Genomic DNA, 20,768 nt, shown 5'->3' on the forward strand with positions numbered 1-20,768 from the left:
CGATTTAATAAAAAGCTGAATTGTAATTTAATGTAGGAATCAATTATTAAAAACTCATTTTTTTTTTCATCGATTTTACCCCACAAATAACTGGCGTGATGTCATTTCCTGGCAGGGGCGGAAAATATCGGGCTATTCTCTTTAGTGTTTGCCCTGTCTACTCTCACCGTCTCTACCTCTCTCCCGTATTTTCATACTAAACCAGTCCAGAACCCCTTAAAACAGGACGAAACCGAACAGACACTATACTTTAACATCGTAACTCATGGAGTAAATCACAACCGGAGAGAAAGAAACCGAGGTGAGCTTTATTCAGCCGGCGTTTGTGGAGATGCGCGAGCTGCTAGTGTGTTAGCTCGAGCCATTCATATTGATCTCAGTGGATTTTATCGCATATTGTCATAGTGGCTTTTCACGAAAAACACACGTAACATTATAGACACTGGGCTGATTTGTTAATGCCATGCTTTTTATATTTGTAGCCCTAGTATGTGTATATCACTGGCTTTGATACTTGTGTAAGGGTAGGAGGAGCCTTGACAGCTGATATTTATTTTTTGTCCATATTTCCAGCTTGTGCGTTCGCGTTTTCTTTTAAATGTAAAAGTTGACAGTGCATGCTGAAGGTCAGATAATATTTAACATACTAATTATGTTCAAACTGGGCTAAAATGTTAATTTGTAAAATAATCAGTTTAATCTAAATTACACTGCTTGACGTTTCATTTTGCCACAACTTTTTTGCAAGGACGATGTGTTTTGATCTTGTGCTGTTAAACAGGTTTCCAGGAATTGTCAGACAATAAGCGCTTGTTGCCATGTTACTGTAATATGATGTTTTTCCATTTTGATATTTGGCATCATATATTAACCCCATAAAGCCTGTAGGCTTTATCATTTCTAAGACTTCTGAATTCTCGAAATGATCAAAAACTTGCTGCCTTAAGTCATCTGATTGACAGTTTAATTTTTTCTTAGTATAAAAATGTCCAACTTTAGTTCATGATACACGGTCTTTCGTTAATAATTTTTATGAACTAAACATAGGAATAACTTTTTATATTCTAAAAAATAAAAACAAAAAAAAAAACTACACTAAAAAAACAAAATAATACTACATTATCAACCAATAATAATTGTTTTTAGGGTAAATTCTATTAAAATGTTCCATCATGATTTTGAAAAACATTCTATTAGTAGATAGATCTCTCAATCGTCATTGTATTACATTGCTTTATAGGTTCTGCCCACCACAATAAAAACTGCAGAGCTTTGATTAGCTTTTAATATTCTCCTAATAAGACTTATTATTGGCAGATAATTACAGAACTTTTATTTTTTCCTCTTTTGCAGGTAAAGCTTTGCAGTCATCCTTCATTCTACAAACCCTCACTGTGTCGCTCTCTCTTTCAAACAACCCTTGTTCGTGAAGTACTCTTCCTACCTGACTGCAAAGTCTATACCTGGTCATTCAAACAACCCACCTTCCTACCAGCCAATCAGAATGTCACAGCTTCAGTTCCAGGTGCCTGGCAACCCTGCACCCAGTGCCGCCCCTTTACAGCTGGCCCCGCCCCAACCCGGGTTCAGCATTCCCTGCGGCGCCGCTCCTTTACCCTCAGAGAGTGCCAGTCACCCGCTCCGAAACTCCGCCTTGCCTTCTGCCTCTGCCACGCCCTTCTGCAACCCCACAGGTGGGTGATGCATTATATAGGTCTTTTTGTACATTTTAAATATTCATTTATGCCCAGGCCCATATAGAAATCTTATGGAAGGTTTTTAACATTTCAATTCAGCAATAAAAGCTGACAACAGTGGTATTAATATTTACCTTTTTATCTCAGAACATGGTGAAAATATATAGACTACCATTCAGAATTTGCAGTCTGTAAGATTTGGTTTATTTTTGAAAGAAAGTAATATTTTTATTCAGCAAGTGTGCATCACATTTATCAAATTTGACAATAATACAAAATATGGTTACACTTTATTTTAAGCTGTCCTTGTTACAGTGTAATTATACATTTAAGTACTGAGTAATATTAATTAACCACATGTACTTACTATATGGTTAGGATTAGGGTTTGGCTTATGGTTACTTGCATGTAATTATGCATAATTTATTGATATTATAATAGTACAATAGTAAGTACATGTAATGTGTAACAAAGACACCAGTGTTGCCCAAAGATTTCTATTTTAAATAAATACTGTTTTTCTGTTCACCAAAAATATTAAGCAGCAGTTTTCAATATAAATTACAAAATTAGCAATAAAATCTGATAATAGTGGTATACAATTGTATTTTTTATCTTAAACATGCTGAAAAAAAAAGAATGCTACTGTTCAAAAGTTTGAGTCGCTGGTAATTTTTTTTTTTTTTTAAGAAATTCAAACTTTTTTTCAGCTAGGATGCATATAATTAATCAGAAGTAACATTAAAGATGTTTATAATGTTACACAATATTTATATTTTAAATAAATGCTTATTTTAACTTAAAATAATGCTTTTTAACTTAATGTTCACCAAAATATTAAGCAGCACAACTGTTATCAACATTGATGATAATAAGAAATGTTTTTTGAACAGCAAATCAGCATATTAGAATGATTTCTGAAGGATCATGTGACACCGAAGACTAAAGTAATGACTGCTAAAATAATTCAGCTTGGCCATCAGAGGAATAAATTACATTTTAAAATATATTAAAATAGAAAGTAGTTTTTAAATTGTAATAATATTTCACAGTGTTACTGTTTAATGTATTTTTTATCAAATAAATGCAGCCTTGGTGAACATAAATACTTTTTTAAAAACATTAAAAAAAAGTTACTGACCCTAAGCTTTTGAATAATCTGGGCCTGGTTATGCTCTGATAACAAAAATAATTTTTTTGGATTGTTAGAGTTTTAAAATGTTTCCTTCTTTCTTTAATCTTTTAATGTTGTCCTCTAGTATCTAACATGGCAAACCCTAAAGAGAAGACCCCTATGTGTTTGGTAAATGAGTTAGCCCGTTACAATAAGATCCAACCTGAATACAAGCTACTCAGTGAACAAGGACCAGCCCACTCCAAGGTAAGACTTGGTGGTTTGTTTTATACACAAACACACAAAACTGTATCATCCCACCTGCCTGAACTTTCTGATGTTGTGTGGTCAGATTTTCTCAGTGCGGTTAACTCTGGGGGATCAGCACTGGGATGCAGAGGGGACCAGTATCAAAAAAGCTCAGCACTCAGCAGCAACATGTGCTCTCGCCCAAAGCACTCTCCCCAAACCCAGTCACAGAAGCCCCCGCCACCCAGGCAAGAACCCAGGTGGGATCTACAAGGGCTTAGAGTGTACGTCCAATTTTTCCCTTTATCTTCTTAATTAAAAAAAAAAATTAAAATAAAATTCTCATCCCCACATTATCAAAACTGAATTGTATGAAAGCTTGTTTCCACCACAGAATAAAAAAAAATAAAAAAGGTAATCTCACGATTCTGAGTTTTTTCTCAGAGTTGCAAGTGTCGGAATTCTGACTTTTCTGCAATTGCAAGGACAAAAGTTAGAATTGTGAGAGATAAGCTCGCAATTGTAAGAAAAATGCCAGAATTGTGAAATAAAAACCTTTTTATTTTTTTAATTCAATGGCAGAACCTGGTTTCTATAGAATAGGGCGGTTGAACCCTAAAAAGGCAAACAATATTGTAAAAGAAGTCTGTATGCTGTAGAAAAGGAGTAACTAGTGTCATGCAGAGTTGAGCTCCAGCCCTAATCAAACACACCTGAACCATATTAACAAAAATGTTCAGGATTACTTGAAAATTACAGGCAGGTGTGTTGGAGCAGGGTTGGAACTGAACTGTCCAGAAACAGCATTTGCTTCATCTGCTTTCAAAACTTTAAATGTGCAGTCACATGAGTTACCTTCATACATGGTGAGTAGTTGATACTAGATTTTTATATTTTGGGTGAACTGTTCCTTTAAATTTAAAAATAAACATCATCTTTCCACCTATTTTAACTTTGAGTACATCCATTGGGGTTAATTTGTCTTTGTGATGTAGTGTACAGTATATCATAGTTGTTGTTGTTTTTTTTGCATTTACAGTACCATTTAAACACTTGGTAAAAGTAAATTAATATTTTTATTCAGCAAATTTATATATTTATGTTAAATTGATCAAAAGTGATGGTAAAGACTTACAGTCTGTAAATTTACAGGTTTACAGAGGATTTTTAGGTTATGCTTTACATTGTTTTCATTTGTTAACTTTAGTAAATTCATTAGTTAACATTGATAAATTAATGATTTTTAAAGTATTTCATTGTTAATTCATGTTCATTTGAACATATACTTATACATGATTAAAATCAAAAGATGTACATGTTAATATTATTTAATGTACTCAAACTAAAATGAACTAACAATGATCAGTTGTGTTTTTTTAATTAACAGAGGTTAATAAATACAAATATTTTGCTCACTGCAATAACATTGATAATAGGAAATGTTTCTTGAGCGCCAAATCACCATATTAGAATGATTTCTGAAGGGTCATGTGACACTGAAGACTGGAGTAAAGGTGCTGAAAATTCAGCTATGCATCACAGGAATAAATTACATATTACAATAGAAAAAGGCTACTTTAAACTGCAATAATATTTTACAATATTAATGTGTTTACAGTAATAGGTTGAACCTCATGAAGGTTAGCAGTGCAATCAGCTGTTTGACATGTTTCTCTCTCTTGTAGATAATGTAACCCACACTGTGGAGCTTAATGCACTTTGTATGAAGTTGGGCAAGAAGCCCATCTACAAACCTATAGATGCCTACCAGGGGATGAGACCAGCATTCAACTACAACATCAGAGCACCAAGCCCTTATGCACGCTCCATGCAGCAGTATGCACTCTCTTTTAATCTACTGCTTTTGCTTATTGAATGATGCACAGTAGAGATTTTGGCTGATATGAGGGTGACTAAATGTGATTGATTTATATTATATAGTGTTTTGCTTTTCTTCTCTTGTACAGTTATTACTATCCATTTCCTCCTGTGGGGCCAGTACTGTATCATATGGAGCTGTCTATCGGTGGACAACAATTCCACGGCAAGGGCCGCACGCGTCAAGCAGCCAAACATGACGCTGCGGCTAAAGCTATCAAATATCTGCAGAAAGAGCCAATAATGCAGCAGCTAGCTGAGGTGAGAGTTCATACTACTAACATGATGAATGGGCTATCAATAGATTAAATCTTGAACTTGGTTTAGAAAATACAAGCTTTGATCTAATCTGTATTATTAAATCGTGACTGAAAGTACATGTCATGTTCATCCTGTAGATGGACGAAGAGCCAGTACAAGAAAACCTTAACAAATCAGAGATCAGCCAAGTGTTTGAGATTGCACTGAAGCGCAACATGCCTGTGAATTTCGAGGTATTTCGTGATCCCATCATGCATAGGTTACAAGTATATAAAAATGCATGTTAGAATTAGGCAAAACTTCTTGATCATGCATGACTTTTCTTTAACTGTCCTCACTATATACAGGTGCTAAAAGAGACTGGGCCTCCCCACATGAAGAGTTTTGTGGTGAGGGTAACTGTGGGCGAGTTTTCAGGGGAAGGTGAAGGCAAAAGCAAGAAGATTGCCAAGAAACTAGCTGCCATCGCTGTCCTAGAGGAGCTCCGCAAACTGCCTCAACTACCTGTCACTGACAAGATACCACTACGTATTAAAAAGAAAAGCAAGTCCATTATTAAGGTAGAAGATGACTTAGGCTGGCTGGGTTAGTTTGATGGCTAGAGCGTTATGCTGATTCAAAAACTTTGCTAATAATAGTTCAGCCTGAGAAGTTAATCATCTTTTTTAGTGATTGCATTCATTATATCTCATTTAGCTATAACATAATTGCACTGGATTATCATTTTGCTTTTAGTCTAAAATCTATCCAACTGTCTTTATGGATAATGATTCATTGTCTATTTTATTTAAATATAAATTATTTTCTGTAAATATTTGTGTTGTATAGTGTTCATTTTGTGTACATATTATTTGTAATCATTGTATTGTTTATATTGTCAGTATATTCTGCTCTGTACATAACAGTAATAGTTGCTTTTTTTAGTACGAAAAGTCTTTCATGCTCACCAGGCAAATTTATTTGAACAAAAACGCACAAAAAAAATAAATATTTCCTTTCTTTACAATTTAAAATAAAATTTTTCCAATATTACTTCAAATCTCAATTTAAAATAATTCATTTCCACATGATTCCTAATAAGCCAATCTAATACTCAAAAAAAATTCATTATTAATATTATTCTGAATTTCAAAAACATTTGGGTTCATTCTAATATGCTAATTTAATGCTTAAGAAACATTTATTATTAATATTATTCTGAATTTCAAAAACATTTGGGTTGCTTAATATTTTTGTAGAAACTAAATTTTTATCAATTTAATGCACCATTGCTAAATTAACATTTTGTTATTATAAAATATTATTTTTATTTATTAATTTATTTAAAGTCTTACCCCAAACTTTTGAAAGGAAGTTGTATGTAGAGGTGAATTCCTTTTAATATCAAGGCGAACTTGACAGTGTAACTGAAATATTTATAACTTAATTGATATTAAGTAATGGAAATGAGTGATTATACCAACACAGACATTGGCTGTCACTGTGGGGGGTGGGGGGTTCAGTCCATTCATTGAATGACAAATTACTCCTTTCATCAGATTCTCAATCTAAATGCTCTGATGAAGTGTTTTAATTATTATTTTTTTTCTTTTCCTTAATGAATCTTGCCCCCGCTCTCAGCTGCAGACCAGCCCTGAGTACGGTCAGGGCATGAACCCCATCAGCAGACTGGCTCAGATCCAGCAGGCTAAGAAAGAAAAAGAGCCTGAGTACACATTAGTGACAGAGAGAGGACTGCCTCGACGCAGGGAGTTTGTCATGCAGGTACTCCATCAGAGAGAAGAGTGTCAGCATTTTTAGAATAGTTCAGCGCACATTTTGTGTGAAGGCCATGCTCTTCTTCTGCCCACCATTTTGTTGTACAACCTGCAAAATTGCTTCTTGTCAGAAATGATCCTTGGGAAAAGTAACCCCCCACCCCACCCCCATTATTTTCTTTTATACTTCTCACTCAGGTGTCAGTTGGAGGTCAGAATGCAGAGGGAATGGGACCTAGTAAAAAAGTGGCCAAGAGAAATGCAGCCGAGAAGATGCTGGAGCTTCTGGGCTTTAAAGTGCCTCAGCCACAACCACCCAAACCGGCGCTGAAAACAGACGAGAAGGTGAGTGCCTGCTTATTAACAGCATTTACTTTGTATTGAAAACATGTTGGAAGCAGTTTCAGGAGTTTTAAAACTGGGGTCCGGGGCTACAAGGGACTGATAAGGGGGTTCGTGAAAAATTTTAAAAGGGGGGGGGGGCTGTCAAAGTTAAGGTGTGCACTTATTTATTTCTAATATTTTTCACTTATTTATTTTTCTAATTTTTTGGACGTTTTCAAATTAAATGGGCTGAATATATACTTATATATATATATGTGTTTATTTGATTATATTACTGTATAGAGCTATAAAGTATATGTGTACTTATGTATTCACCAACACATTTTGATTTTTTTTTTTTTTTTTACTTTACATTCAGAATTGCTATTACTATTTAATTTTTGTAAATAAGGGTCACAGAGCTACCAAAGTTAAGGTGTGTACTTATTAATGCAACTCATATCAAATTTTAATTTTTTTTTTTTTTTTTACATCATTTTTTACACTTTTTCAACAACAAAAAAGGTTAAGATATACTATTTAAGCTACTTAATATATAAAATATAAAAGCCAAATATTTAATTTGAAAAATTTATTTTAAGGTTTGTTTTTTCTTTTATTGTTGCAGCTGATAATTTTATCACCTATTTAGTGCAAAAAAGAGGTTCCCTCATAAAGGGAACGTCATATTTTGGAAAAGAGGTTCCCTCATAAAGGGAACGTCATATTTTGGACACTTTGCCATCAAAAAGTTCACCAAAAAAGGAACATTTACTAATTTTCATGTTGTTCCAAATCTTCCAAAACTACATTTCCAAGATACATATCCAAGAATCATTTGCATTTGTAAACGGTTATAAACGTGTTTATCTTTGTAAAGGCACCTGCTAAGAAACCTGTAATTAAAGTAAACTTACCTTATCCGAGCCCTGCTCAGAAGACAAGTCTTGTCATGTTATTTTTATTGTAGTCGGTTTTCATTTCTGTCATGAATATCATATTCACTTGAATGTTGTCATATGCAATTGATTCATGTGTTTCTCAAAGCAGTCAATAAGGAGGAGAATTTCAGAGTTCCCTTCCTCAGCCATCAGCAGCTTCCTGCTGGCATTTTACCCATGGTGCCTGAGGTGGCACAGGCAGTGGGTGCCAACCAGGGACCCCATGCCAGAGACTACGGTCGCACAGCTGCCCCCAACCCAGCCAAGGCCACAGTAACGGCGATGATTGCCAATGAGCTGCTGTACGCTGGGACGTCCCCAACAGCAGAGGGTATACTGAAGACCAACAACAGCTTGGCACACAGACCCCACGGACCCCTTACCAGACCATCAGAACAGCTCAGCTACCTGGCCACTGTACAGGGCTTACAGGTATTGAATCTAACAGTGAACGCACACTTATCCACCCCAGTGATGTTGCTCAGCCAATCAATACCTTTCGTTTTTTTTTGTACAGGTTGAATACAAAGACTTTCCCAAAAACAACAAGAATGAGTTTGTGTCTCTGATCAACTGTTCCTCTCAGCCCCCTCTCATCAGCCACGGCATCGGCAAGGACGTGGAGTCCTGCCATGACATGGTAAGTTGTATATTAATAATAATAACACATTTACCGTGTCCTACTACATATATTTTTCTCAACAAAAAAACAAACAAACAATTCAGCAAGGATGCATTAAATAGATCAAACTGTTAATAAAAAGATACATTTAAAATAAATGTTGTACTTTTGAAATTTGTTCATCAAAGAAACCTAAAAAACTGTATCTCTGTTTTCACAAAAATATTAAGCAGTTTTAAACATTGATACTAATAAGAAATGTTTCTTCTGAAGAATCTTGTGCAGAGTTATTTTAGTGTCATGAGATACTATTATAGATTTTATTACATTTTTGAATTCATTTTTATTTTTATATTTTCTGCTTTGTTGTTAATTTAATTAATTTTTAAAATGGATTTGGTTTTACGTTTTTTGATTTTTTTTTTTTTTTTTTTTTTTTAGGGTTTTTTTATATCTTGGTGTTTATTTTTCAGATTTAGTCATTTTAGTTAAATCAAGTAAAACTAAATGAAAATGAGTAATGTTGCATTGGAAACTGAGTTTGTGTTTTATACTTCAGTTAACATTTATTACAATTAGCAGAATTTTTTTATGGTTTTAGTTAACTTTAAAAATCCTGATTGTGAAGACTGGAGTAATGGCTTCTGAAAATTCAACTTTGCCTTTACAGGAATAAATAACATTTTTAAAATATTAAAATAGAAATTAGATTTCAGAATGTTACTGTTTTATGTGTACATCTATGACATAATAATATTAATAATAATAATAATAAAAAAATCTATAATTAAAATTCAGCTTTTCCGTCACAGGAAAAACTATAATGTACAGTGGTGGCTAAAATTATTAGAACACTGGTATTTTCACCAGCTAAAAAATGGTTGAAGCCAGTTATTTCTATCTTTTGCTGTAGTGTGTCAGTAATATCAGTTTACGTTTCCAAACATTCATTTTGCCATTAATTGTAAAGGAGTCTGACAACAGCCAGTGCTCCACACAGAGATGAGATTGGGCTCCAAGATGCTTCAAGAAACCTACCTGCAACACAGAGATCTGATCTCATCATCCAGTCGGTCTGGAATGACATGAAGAAACAGAACAAACTGAGACAGAAGAACTGTGGAAAGGGCTCCAAGATGCTTCAAGAAACCTACCTGCAAAACTACAGCACTGTTAAAAAGTTTAAGGCACTTGTGTTAAAATGCTGTAAAATGAGTATGCTGTCAAAAATAATGACATAAATAGATTTGCTTTATCAACTAACTTCTATTAACTAAATTAAATCAACATTTGGTGTGACCATCCTTTGCATTTAAAGTAGCTTTTGCCCTCAGTGCACTTCAGCATAGTTTTTCATGTAGCTTGGTGGAAGATAGGTTTCTTCAGGCATCTTGGAGACGTTGCCACAGTTCTTTTGGATTTAGTCTCAGTTTATGTTTCTTCATGTTATTCTAGATAGTGTATGTGTATTTATGTATCAACTTGTATCTTGTTCACTGCAATGTATTTTTGTCTCCAAACAGGCTGCTCTGAACATCCTGAAGCTTCTGTCAGAACTTGACCAGCAGTCCAATGAGCGCACAGCTAATGGACCAATGACAGGGTCAGTCTCAAATGTTAAAAAGGTCTTATTTTTTTACAATATGTTACCATACATGGACTTTGTATGTGCTTTTCAAAGTCATTTAACAATGTTTAGTTTAAGTGGCAGTTATTTAAAGCACATAGCTAAAGAAAGAGCTGACAAGAGTCCAGTAACTGCATACATTGCAATTCATTTCTCACGTGTCTCCCTCTCTATAGGTGCAACAAACAAGACCTCGAGGGTGATGCATTATTAAAACCGGCTAACCCAAGCACTATCAGAAAGACTCTGGACGGCACAGTATAGAATTGACTTTGATTGGTCGTTTTATTTGTAAAACACTAGAGAAAAGTCAGAAGCAGAGTTTTGATTGGCTGCTCAAAAAGGCCTTTTGAGTAATTCTTAATAGATCTTAGATTTAAAAAAAGTTGAAGTATTCAAAACCGTTAAACAAGGTCAAGAGTTGTTAATTTTGTTAAATTGTTCACATGCAGTGATACATTTTTAAACGATAAGGCTTTGGAAAAGTCGCCTCATCATATCCAGTGAAGTGGTGTTATGTTTTCGTTGTTAAACGGTAAAACGATTATCGTGAAGTTTGACTTGAGTAGATTGGCTTTTCTTTGTTGCTCCAAGGACGTCATGTTTTCAGTGTCATGATTTTTTGTTCTCGCTTTTATTTTTCATTTATTTTTAATGTTGTATTATAGGAACCCAGCGAGTTGGGTTGTTGTGTTAGCACTGTTGTGAAGTGCAGTATAAAACCCCATTGAAGGATATGATGAAGCTCTCTAACACGTCTCTGCTGTGGTGGTTTTTCTCCAGTGCTTTTTGAGTTACAATGATGACCATAACACTCACACAAAAAAAGTTTAAATTTCGTCTACATTTTCATGTAGGTCTGGGAAAATGTTGCGACTTCAGTGTAGAGTGTGGTGGTGTTTTTTGTTGTGTATGGAAGCGAGTGAGTAAATGTTTGTTTCAAGCACGATAATCTTCAGTCATGTCAGTTAAACTGATACATTCTCCAAACAGTGTTGACCCCGCCCATCTCTCTACCAGTTGCATCCTGTTTTCCTCATGGAATATGAGTAAAAATTATGTGCCTCTTGCACAAATAAAAACTTTGTGTGTGTGTGCTGTAAATATTAATCTCAGGGATTCCACAGTTAAACTGAATATAAGTCAAATTGAATATAAGTAAATTTTTAAACATTACATATTGAAATGTATTATATGTGTGTGTGTGTGTGTGTGACCCTGGACCACAAAACCAGTCTTAACTGTCAATTGAGATTTGAAATTGAAGCTTTTTACATCATCTGAAAGCTGAATAAATAAATTTTTCATTAAGGAAAATGTAGGAAAATCATGGAACATGATCTTTATTAATACCCTGATGATTTTTGGCATAAAAGAAAAATCGTTAATTTTGACCCATGCAATGTATTTTTGGCTGTTGCTAAAAATATACTCCATCGACTTAAGACTGGTTTTGTGGTCCAGGTTCACATACAAATACATTTATAAATAAATTATATATATATATATATATATCATTGGATCTTGAGAACCATGGTTATTACGAATAGCTGCATGAACATTCTTCCAAAATCATCAGATTGTTTCCCACACAAACAAAACGACATAATTGGAATGGCAATAGGATGAGTAAATGGAGATGTAATGGAGATAAATCAATAAAATAATAAACTCTCCAAATAGCTGCGCAAATGATACATAAAAAGCTCACATGTAATTTCACTTCCATGGATTTGATTTTCTGGGAACAAATGCACTGAAAAAATGTTAATGCACTTTAAGCTGCCTTGGATAAAAATGTTCGCCTATTGAATACATGCAAAGAACCATAGTATCACCATCACTTGTTGGCATCCAGTGCACACATCAGCCTAATGCTAATGTGTAAAGACTGCTCAATGTGAACATTAATCCACTTCATACGTGGTCACGGTTATTTGCATTAAGTGGATCAAAGTGAGACTTTCATATGGGAATAATATGTTTACATCAGAGAAGGCCTGTAAATAAGGCTAAAGGGATAAAATCAGGTAATCCCCACATCATGTGTATGCATATCAAGTAATACAATGAAGGCAAAGCAGCATTATTTACTTTTAATCCATCTATTTGTCAAACTTTGGCATGAATACAGAATGTAGCACACAACGTTCACATGCCATTTGACTAATTCTCATCATTCTCAGGTTATACGATTCATTAATGAGTATTTGTTTTATTTGAGGCTATTTAAGCATCTTTATTTCTTGAGTCTATTGAGATGTTCAACGTATAGAGTTCATGCATTCCCAGGGAGTTGAACCCATGACCTTTATTGCTAGAGACATGTTCTACTGTTTGAAATTTATTAAAATGACTGAAAAATTATTATTAAATTTACTGAACAGCATATATTCTTTTCAAAGTTTAGAAAACATATTTTGGACACTTATGGGTGTATGTTTGACTTTCTGGTTGTCAAACTAAAAAAAAATGCTTAACAGCTTTGGAGACATTTAGCATTACATTCACTTTAATAATGGATTTGTTTCTTACAAACACGCAGCATTTCACTTCAAAAGACATTCATTTATGGTCTGGAGTCGTGTGGATTATTGTTGCGTTGCTGTTTGGACTCTCATTCTGACGGCACCCATTCACCGCAGAGTGAAATGCTAAATTAAACTCATCTATATCTTGGCCTGAGGGTAAGTACATTTTCAGCAAATTTACTTCTTTGGGTGAATTTCTCCAAAAATACTCTAAAATCCACATTTTGACCAGTAAAAACCATTGCAAAAATGACTAGCCTATAGGCTATAATTTGTTTGAACTTTGAAGATACCTTTTCAGATATGTTATTTCAAACTTCTTACCCAGAAGAGAGCGTGGCAGTTTACTTTCAGAGTCCAGGAGTCTCTCGCCGGTGTATCACCAAAATCCACAACCCTCCAGACTACCAGCGCCGACCTTTGCAACCCTGCCAGTTATGCCCCCCTGGTATTGGTCAGGTTTTCCACCTCCTGGGAGGCACCTGGTTGGGGTACGGTTGGGATTACACTTGTTTCAACGGTTTGTGCACATCCACCGGTGTAGAATTCGTGTGCAACACCGCCCACCTTGCTGTCCCCCAAGTAGGTCATTAGTTTCTCACCTCCTGATGGTCCCACACGCACCAATTCTGCCCGTGTTTGGACAACTCCACCGGCGAAAAGTGTGCGTCCCAGCTGCTCCTCCTCTCAGAGCTCCGTTGATGTCCCACAGCACCAACTCACGATCCACAAGAGCGCATCAGAAGCATCATCTCTGCATACATAAACAACAAAACAGTTTCCACTTATACTTGACTGTCAATCATCAGAAGCATCATCTCTGCATGCATTAGGAAGATCATGGTGTCCATGTAGAGGTGTGTGTGAGTGAAACAGCCAAGCAGGTTGCTCTGTTTCTGGACTGGCCATGCTACTCCTCTCAGAGGCTGCTTAAATACTAAATACTCATGTCCTCAGGAGTAGGTGAAGATATTTGGAGCAACCAATTAAACTTCTTTTACTGTGCTCAATAAAAGGAGTACGGAGCCCATTTCATTGGTTTTGCGTTTTCTCGCAAATAAAGGCTATTTTTCCTTGCAAAACTTTGTGTTCGGGACAATATGGCTTTTCTTACAGTTCATACTCCGTAAAGTTTAGTGAAAGGTGTAGGCTAATGCTTGGTTTCTCGGAAAACGTTTTGAAATACATTGACATATGATTCCTCATTCATCATTTTGCTTTGATATTGCAAATTACTTTTACTCAAATTACTGTACTAATAATTGCATGATCACAACTATTTTTATGATAATAGATTATAAGAAAAAAAAACCGATAGCAAATGTATTGCTTAATATTAAGCACAATGGATGTACTGGAATTTCTCGTACATCAAAGCTTCATTTATTTTACGCACATCATGTATGCCCTTGCATGTGCCATTTACCTCACATAACTATTAAGTCCCTCTGTCTTTGCATATGAGGCAAGGGAATGTGAATATATGAGGCCCTACATTACAGCAGTGCCTATGGTATTGTTCTTTCTGCATGAATAGCCTCTAGCTACAGGAATTAATTTAATCCTCTCTTTTCACATGTTTCAGCATCAGTGGGCAATCCTGGCCAGCTAAGGAAACACTGAAGAGGATCCTCAACCAGAAAAACTGATCTAACAACTGTATATGCAAAACAAACTTACATACATTAGATCTTATATACATTTTATTGGCTAAGTGCAAAATAAGACAGAAACACATCTACATCTCAAATGGCCTGAGTATAAGTACATTTTAAGCACATTTCTGGGTGAACTTTTCATTTAAGTGCCATGAGGCAAAAAATCGAAAACCAAAATCTCTGACTGAGTGAAGCATGCCATCTAAAACAGGCACAGTAAATGTCACAGTCAGCTCAGTGGTGCAGCAAGATGTAGAAGTCAATTACATGCATGAGCTCTTTAGATGTGGAGAGCGACATTTTCAGGCTGCACATTATCATGTCAGCGTGCAGCTCCAGACGCTCATGGATGGTTTTTTACCTTGCTCTGCTGGTAACACTGGTGTCCCAGAGCGAAGGAGGTTGTCAGGATACGGGACTGTGTTGCATTGGACAAAACCAGTCATGTATTACTGAAGACTGGAGGAAAGATCGCTCCTATGGGGAATGTTACTGCGACCAGGCATGCAAGACGACATTGGACTGTTGTCACGACTATGACCTTGCCTGTCCAGGTTTCTAGAATTTTATATTTTTCAGATGCTATATATTAAAATTCTAAAACAGATTCAACAGATAGGCCATGTCAGTAATGGGTGCCAGATTTTATTAGATTTTATCCAGAGCTATGTTTTAAAAACTTTTTGCTAGAAAATATAACAATACTATTAATATACGATAGTTATAAAATATTCTGAACACTTTATTAACATCAAGAATTGTATGAGTTTAAAATATTGTGAACAATGTATTTTTAAAAAGTATGATATATTAAGATTTTTAACGTTTTTTGAAATTCTAATGCTCACATTTATTTGATTAAAAAATACGAAATATTATTACATTTTTTTTTGTTATATATCTATTAAAATGCAATTTTTCCTTTGATGCAAAGCTGAATTTTCAGCATCATTACTCTAGTCTTCAGTGTCACATGATCCTTTAGAAATCATTCTAATTATCTGATTTGGTACTCAAGAAACATTTTGTATTATTATCAGTATCACTGTTTTTTTTTTTATGATTTTTTTATTTTTATTTTTTGTGGAAACCATGAGACATAGATAGAAACAGCACTGTTGAAATAGAATCTTTTGTAACAATATAATTGTCTTAACTCTCATTTTTAATCAATTTAATGCATCCTTGCTGAATAAATATAATAATTTCTTTTAAAAACTGTATTAATGTGTATGAATGCTTTAGTATAGGCTCTGTAGCTGTTTATCATTTTTCTTGTTTCACATTTTACTTTATGCTACAAATGAATCTTTTGAGTAATGAATGTTTAAGTAAATCTTAATGTGCAGCAGGATTAAACATTTAATACAGAATGTAGTGATAAGGCATTGTTGCATGCATCCATACAAAACAAAATTTCTGTGGCCTTTGAAAACTTCTCACTATAGTACTTTACAAATGTTTCTGCTTTTTATTATTTAACGCACTGGAGGACAAAAACTTTCAAACATCTTTTCAGTGCAGATTGTTTTGTGATCCTGTCACAGTGTAATGTGTAATGGTTCAGTTAAAAACTACACTGGAGACACTAAACCTCATTTCACATGCAAAGAGGCCTTAAAGGCATAACAACAACAGCAAAAAAGCTTGTGTCGTTTGAATTTTCAGAGGGAGGGTAGAAAATGGTCACAAAAAATTTTTTTGGTGCAAGAAAAACAAGTAAAAATGATAAAATATATGATATAACACGTTTTTTTCTGTTGTTGCTGCTGCTGCTTATTACATTTGTGCATATCAATGCTTTAGTTTCTACTTCTACTATGTGTGTGTTTTAGCCGTATCCTGTGTGGTGAGTGAATGGAGCGTGTGGTCTGGCTGTCTGGAGCCGTGTAAACCCACACTGCGCACCAGGCAGAGACAGGTGACTCGGGAAGCACATAATGGAGGCGAACCCTGTCCCTCTCTACATCAGACCGCAGGCTGCGCAGAGTATCATGACCAGCACGGCCCCTGCCTACAATCACTAGGTATGTAAATTTAAAGCTTAAGCAAAGCCATTTGCCATCCATCAACAAAAATGTCACATATCATAATCAACATTGGATACAGTAATATCTCAAAAAGGTCTGAGGCCAACCCTTATGATCCATAATAAAAGCATCTGAAATGTATTTAAAATGATTTTTACAATCATTATTTTTCCATTGAATTGTGACTCTTGGATGGAATCCACAGTACACATTACATCCCATTTATCTGAGTGAATATTTATCTTATATAATCACATTATCATTACACAGACTGGTTCTGACTGTAATCAAATGATGAACTGTAATCATCTTCGTCAGTGCATATTCTCGAGGCACTAAAGCAGCAATCTAAATGTCGCCTGTTATCCTGAGCGATCTTGTGCTTTTGAAAATGAGTTGAACCTTCTTATGAGACTGCAGGTGAAGGATGGGGCACAAAGGCATTAAAATCTCTCTTCCTTAATCTTTGACCTACTCCTCTGTCTCATTATTTTGCAGTCCCAGCTCTCATCACCACGGGTGGCTATGGAAATGCAAGGAAAAAGAGGGAGATTTTGGACAACAATATCACAAGGTAAGATTTGACAATCCAACACTAAAAAATGTAACAAAATTTGTATTTATTTTTTTAACCCTGGTACATAAGATCTCACAAATCTCCACAGTGCTATAATTATTGGATCAAAAAAAACAGTAAAACAGTATTATTGTGAAACATTAAAATGTAAAATAAATAAGTTTTCGATTTTAATATATTCTGAATAGTTTGATATTCCTGTGATGCAAAGCTGAATTTTCTGCCTCATTACTCTAGTCTTCAGTGTCACATGATCCTTCAGAAATCATTGTGTTGGTTAATATTGTTGTGGACACCATGATATATTTATTTTCAGGATTCTTTGAGGAACATAAAGTTCAGAACAGCAGCATTTATTTGAAATATAATATGTTTATATTTCCAAGCCTTGCAAATCTGTAATTTGTCTATAGATCATTTTAATGCACGCTTGTCAAAAGTATACATTTAAAAAAAACATACTTATCCCAAATGTTTATATATATATATATATATATATATATATATATATATATATATTATATATATATATATATATGGATAGATATAGATATAGATATACACTGTATATAGTGTATTTGTAATTTTTTGTGTGTTTATGTGTGTCTGTATGTGCACACTTCAGTTACTGTGTGGAGTTCAAACTCACGTCCCTGACGGTGGGTTGTCAACACAGTTTCAGTCCACACACTCGCTGGATGCGGTATCTGAAAGAGGGACATCAGGTGTGTGTGGAGTGCCAGCCACCAGCACTGGCCCAGGGCCAACGCTTCTGCGCCGGGGATGGGGAGAACACGGGACAGGACGGGTAAATGAAAAAGAAACATTTCTAGATAAATGTTTTTTTTTTTTGTTTGTTTGTTTATTTTAGGTTCAATACACTCCCCTACAAACAATAATCATTAGAATTAAAAAAGTTTAAATAGTTATTTCAAAAGTATTGCCCTAAGTCATTATACATATAACATAAGACTATAATGTGATAAAATTCATCTTCTCATAGAGCAAAAAACACTCACAGAAAATACCAGAAGTCAATCCTACCACGAACTGAGGATTTAGACAAAGAACACACACACATTTTTTTTAAATGGAGGAATTAATATATACTAGGTACAGTTAAAACTGTAATATTGTGAAATATTATTATATTCTAAAAATATCTCTTTTCTCTTTCAATATATTTTAAAATGCAATGTATTCCTGTGATTCAAAGCTGAGTTTTCTGCAGCCATTACTCTTCAGTGTCACGTGAGCCTTCAGAAATCATTCTAATATGCTGATTTGGTGCTTTAAGAAACATTTCTTATTACCTGTGTCACTTTTGATCAATTTAATGTATCATTGCTGAATAAAAGTATTGATTTCACTGACTCTTAACATTTGAACTATAGATGACTGAGCTGTAGAATTATTATTAGGCACTTCAGCTGTAAATCATTGTGTGATTCATAACAAGCTCAAAAAAATTACTTCGACAAGCCATTACAAAATATCGTGATAAGTCTTGACCAAGAAATATGGTTTCCTGACATGAAGTAGGCCAGGTTTTTCCAAGTAATTGACACTAGATCTTGGCCACTAGAGGGAACCGTGACACATCTTTAAATATTATAAAACATCCTGTACTAACATACTACACTTCCACACAACTCGAGCACTCAATAGCATCACTCTATATCCATTTTATTTTTTTTTTATTTTATTTTTATTTTTTTTATAAAAAGAGAGCAATTGCCTATTTAATCGGGGCTAAATTTAAAACCCTAATGATGCTGGTGTATTTTTATATAAAGTATTTTTAATAATACTATAACGATATTTTATATTAGCCAACACATAAAATGCTTGTATTATTCATAAGGTAGGGTTGGAACTCTTAACCTAGCTCAAGGACAGCAGCCATTACTCTGTCTGTCTTCCTCTATCATCTTTTTCCATCACATTCTCACTCTCTCACTCTTAGGAGCTTGTCTCTGCAGTGGCAGGCCGTGGGGAATTCTCGGTGCAGAGGGCTGTGGAGACGGGTCCGTCGACGAGACTCCTGTTCCTGTCCTACTGTACACAGTTTTCTCTTCATCTAACTCGCACGCTTCAATCAGCCTAAACAGGGTCATGAAATTTCACACTTTTAAAGAAGTGATGGTTGAATGTGCAGAGATTATTTTGGTAGCTCAAACCAGCTCTAGGCTTGTATGCCAAATGATACAGTTGATACCTCATTACAGTACGTTATCAAGAAAAGATTCAATATTAGTCACAGTTAATTCCCATTTATACATAAAAGACTAATGCTAATGGCCATCATATTACGATTAAAGGAACAATTCACCCAAAAATGACAATTTGCTCACAATTCCCTCACCCTCAGGCCACCTATGATGTAGATGGGTTTGTTTCTTCATCAGATTTGGACAAATTTAGCATTGCATCACTTGCTCACGAATGGATCCTCTGCAGTGATTGGGTGCCGTCAGAATGAGAGTCCAAACAGCTGATAAAACCATCACAACAAGAAATCCACATGACTCCAGTCCATTAATTAACGTCTTGTGAACATGTTGGTGGATTTAATGTGAAAGGACAACAGAGGATGGACTTTTTCACTGGAGGAAGCGTTATTATGAATTGAGAATATTAATAGACTGGTATTTTGGCCAGAAGCAACGATTTACAGTTAAAACCCCTAAATAATTAGTTTCTAACAAACGAACAGCTTTTCACTTCATAAGATGTTTATTGATGGACTGGAGTCGGGTGGATTACGTCTAGATTATTGTGATGTTTTTATCAGATGTTTGGACATTCCGACGGCACCCATTCACTGCAGATGATTCTTTGGTGAGCAAGTCATGTAATGCTAAATTTATCCAAATCTATTCATTTTTGGGTGAACTACTGTATTCCTTTCAGCAGCAAAAATGAATTTTAACCAGTAATATATTAAAAGCACTAAATAAATATATTAGATTGCTTTGGTTATTTTTCTTTAGAACAAATGACTTCTAAGTGTGAATTAGGTTTTTACTTATGCATGTAAACTCTAATGACAACACAGAATAATAGGTAAAATTAACAATCTGTATCATTTATTTGATTTCCAGCCAACCAAGGGGGGAGGGGATATCTCTTCCTCATACTGCAAAGAAATCTAAAGATTTCAGGACATGTTGACACATTTTTGGCTCTTTTTCCTATACAAGACAAGGAATTGGCTTTTTGTCACATACAGAACAAGTTACAGCTTCCAGAGGTACGACATGCATTAAACAACATAACACACATACAGAAAGAACGGCATAGAAAGTCAACAGGTAGAAAGATTACAAAACAAACAGCCTTTAGACCTACAAACAACATTGTAGAAGATTTAGGGCAAGGGAGGGATTGTAAACAGTGCTCTCTTTTTTAGTTCCCTGGAAATTCTACATGGATGTTTACAGTAATTTCTTTTAATCATGAAATACTTCCTAAATGTTATACTTCTAGGTACCACTGTTAT

General features: G+C 34.9%; 2 protein-coding genes across 2 annotated transcripts; both read left to right on the forward strand.

Moving 5' to 3' along the window:
• Nucleotides 1–97: 97 nt before the first annotated feature.
• Nucleotides 98–11,552, forward strand: LOC109056490 (double-stranded RNA-binding protein Staufen homolog 1-like). Its single transcript, XM_042725168.1, has 15 exons — nucleotides 98–301; nucleotides 1,354–1,694; nucleotides 2,957–3,078; nucleotides 3,164–3,344; nucleotides 4,746–4,896; nucleotides 5,028–5,199; nucleotides 5,337–5,432; nucleotides 5,547–5,759; nucleotides 6,820–6,963; nucleotides 7,155–7,301; nucleotides 8,161–8,224; nucleotides 8,280–8,653; nucleotides 8,739–8,861; nucleotides 10,367–10,446; nucleotides 10,647–11,552. Exons 2-15 carry the CDS (start codon nucleotides 1,505–1,507, stop codon nucleotides 10,732–10,734), a joined length of 2,145 nt encoding a protein of 714 aa, XP_042581102.1. The 5' UTR covers nucleotides 98–301; nucleotides 1,354–1,504; the 3' UTR covers nucleotides 10,735–11,552.
• A 2,635-nt stretch (nucleotides 11,553–14,187) lies between these two features.
• si:dkey-7k24.5 (somatomedin-B and thrombospondin type-1 domain-containing protein) lies at nucleotides 14,188–19,693 on the forward strand. Its single transcript, XM_042726407.1, has 5 exons — nucleotides 14,188–15,213; nucleotides 16,495–16,686; nucleotides 17,188–17,263; nucleotides 17,892–18,074; nucleotides 19,233–19,693. Exons 1-5 carry the CDS (start codon nucleotides 14,931–14,933, stop codon nucleotides 19,348–19,350), a joined length of 852 nt encoding a protein of 283 aa, XP_042582341.1. The 5' UTR covers nucleotides 14,188–14,930; the 3' UTR covers nucleotides 19,351–19,693.
• The last annotated feature ends 1,075 nt before the right edge of the window (nucleotides 19,694–20,768 follow it).

This window comes from Cyprinus carpio, chromosome B6, assembly GCF_018340385.1.
Source record: "Cyprinus carpio isolate SPL01 chromosome B6, ASM1834038v1, whole genome shotgun sequence".
Classification (NCBI taxonomy): Eukaryota; Metazoa; Chordata; class Actinopteri; order Cypriniformes; family Cyprinidae; genus Cyprinus; species Cyprinus carpio.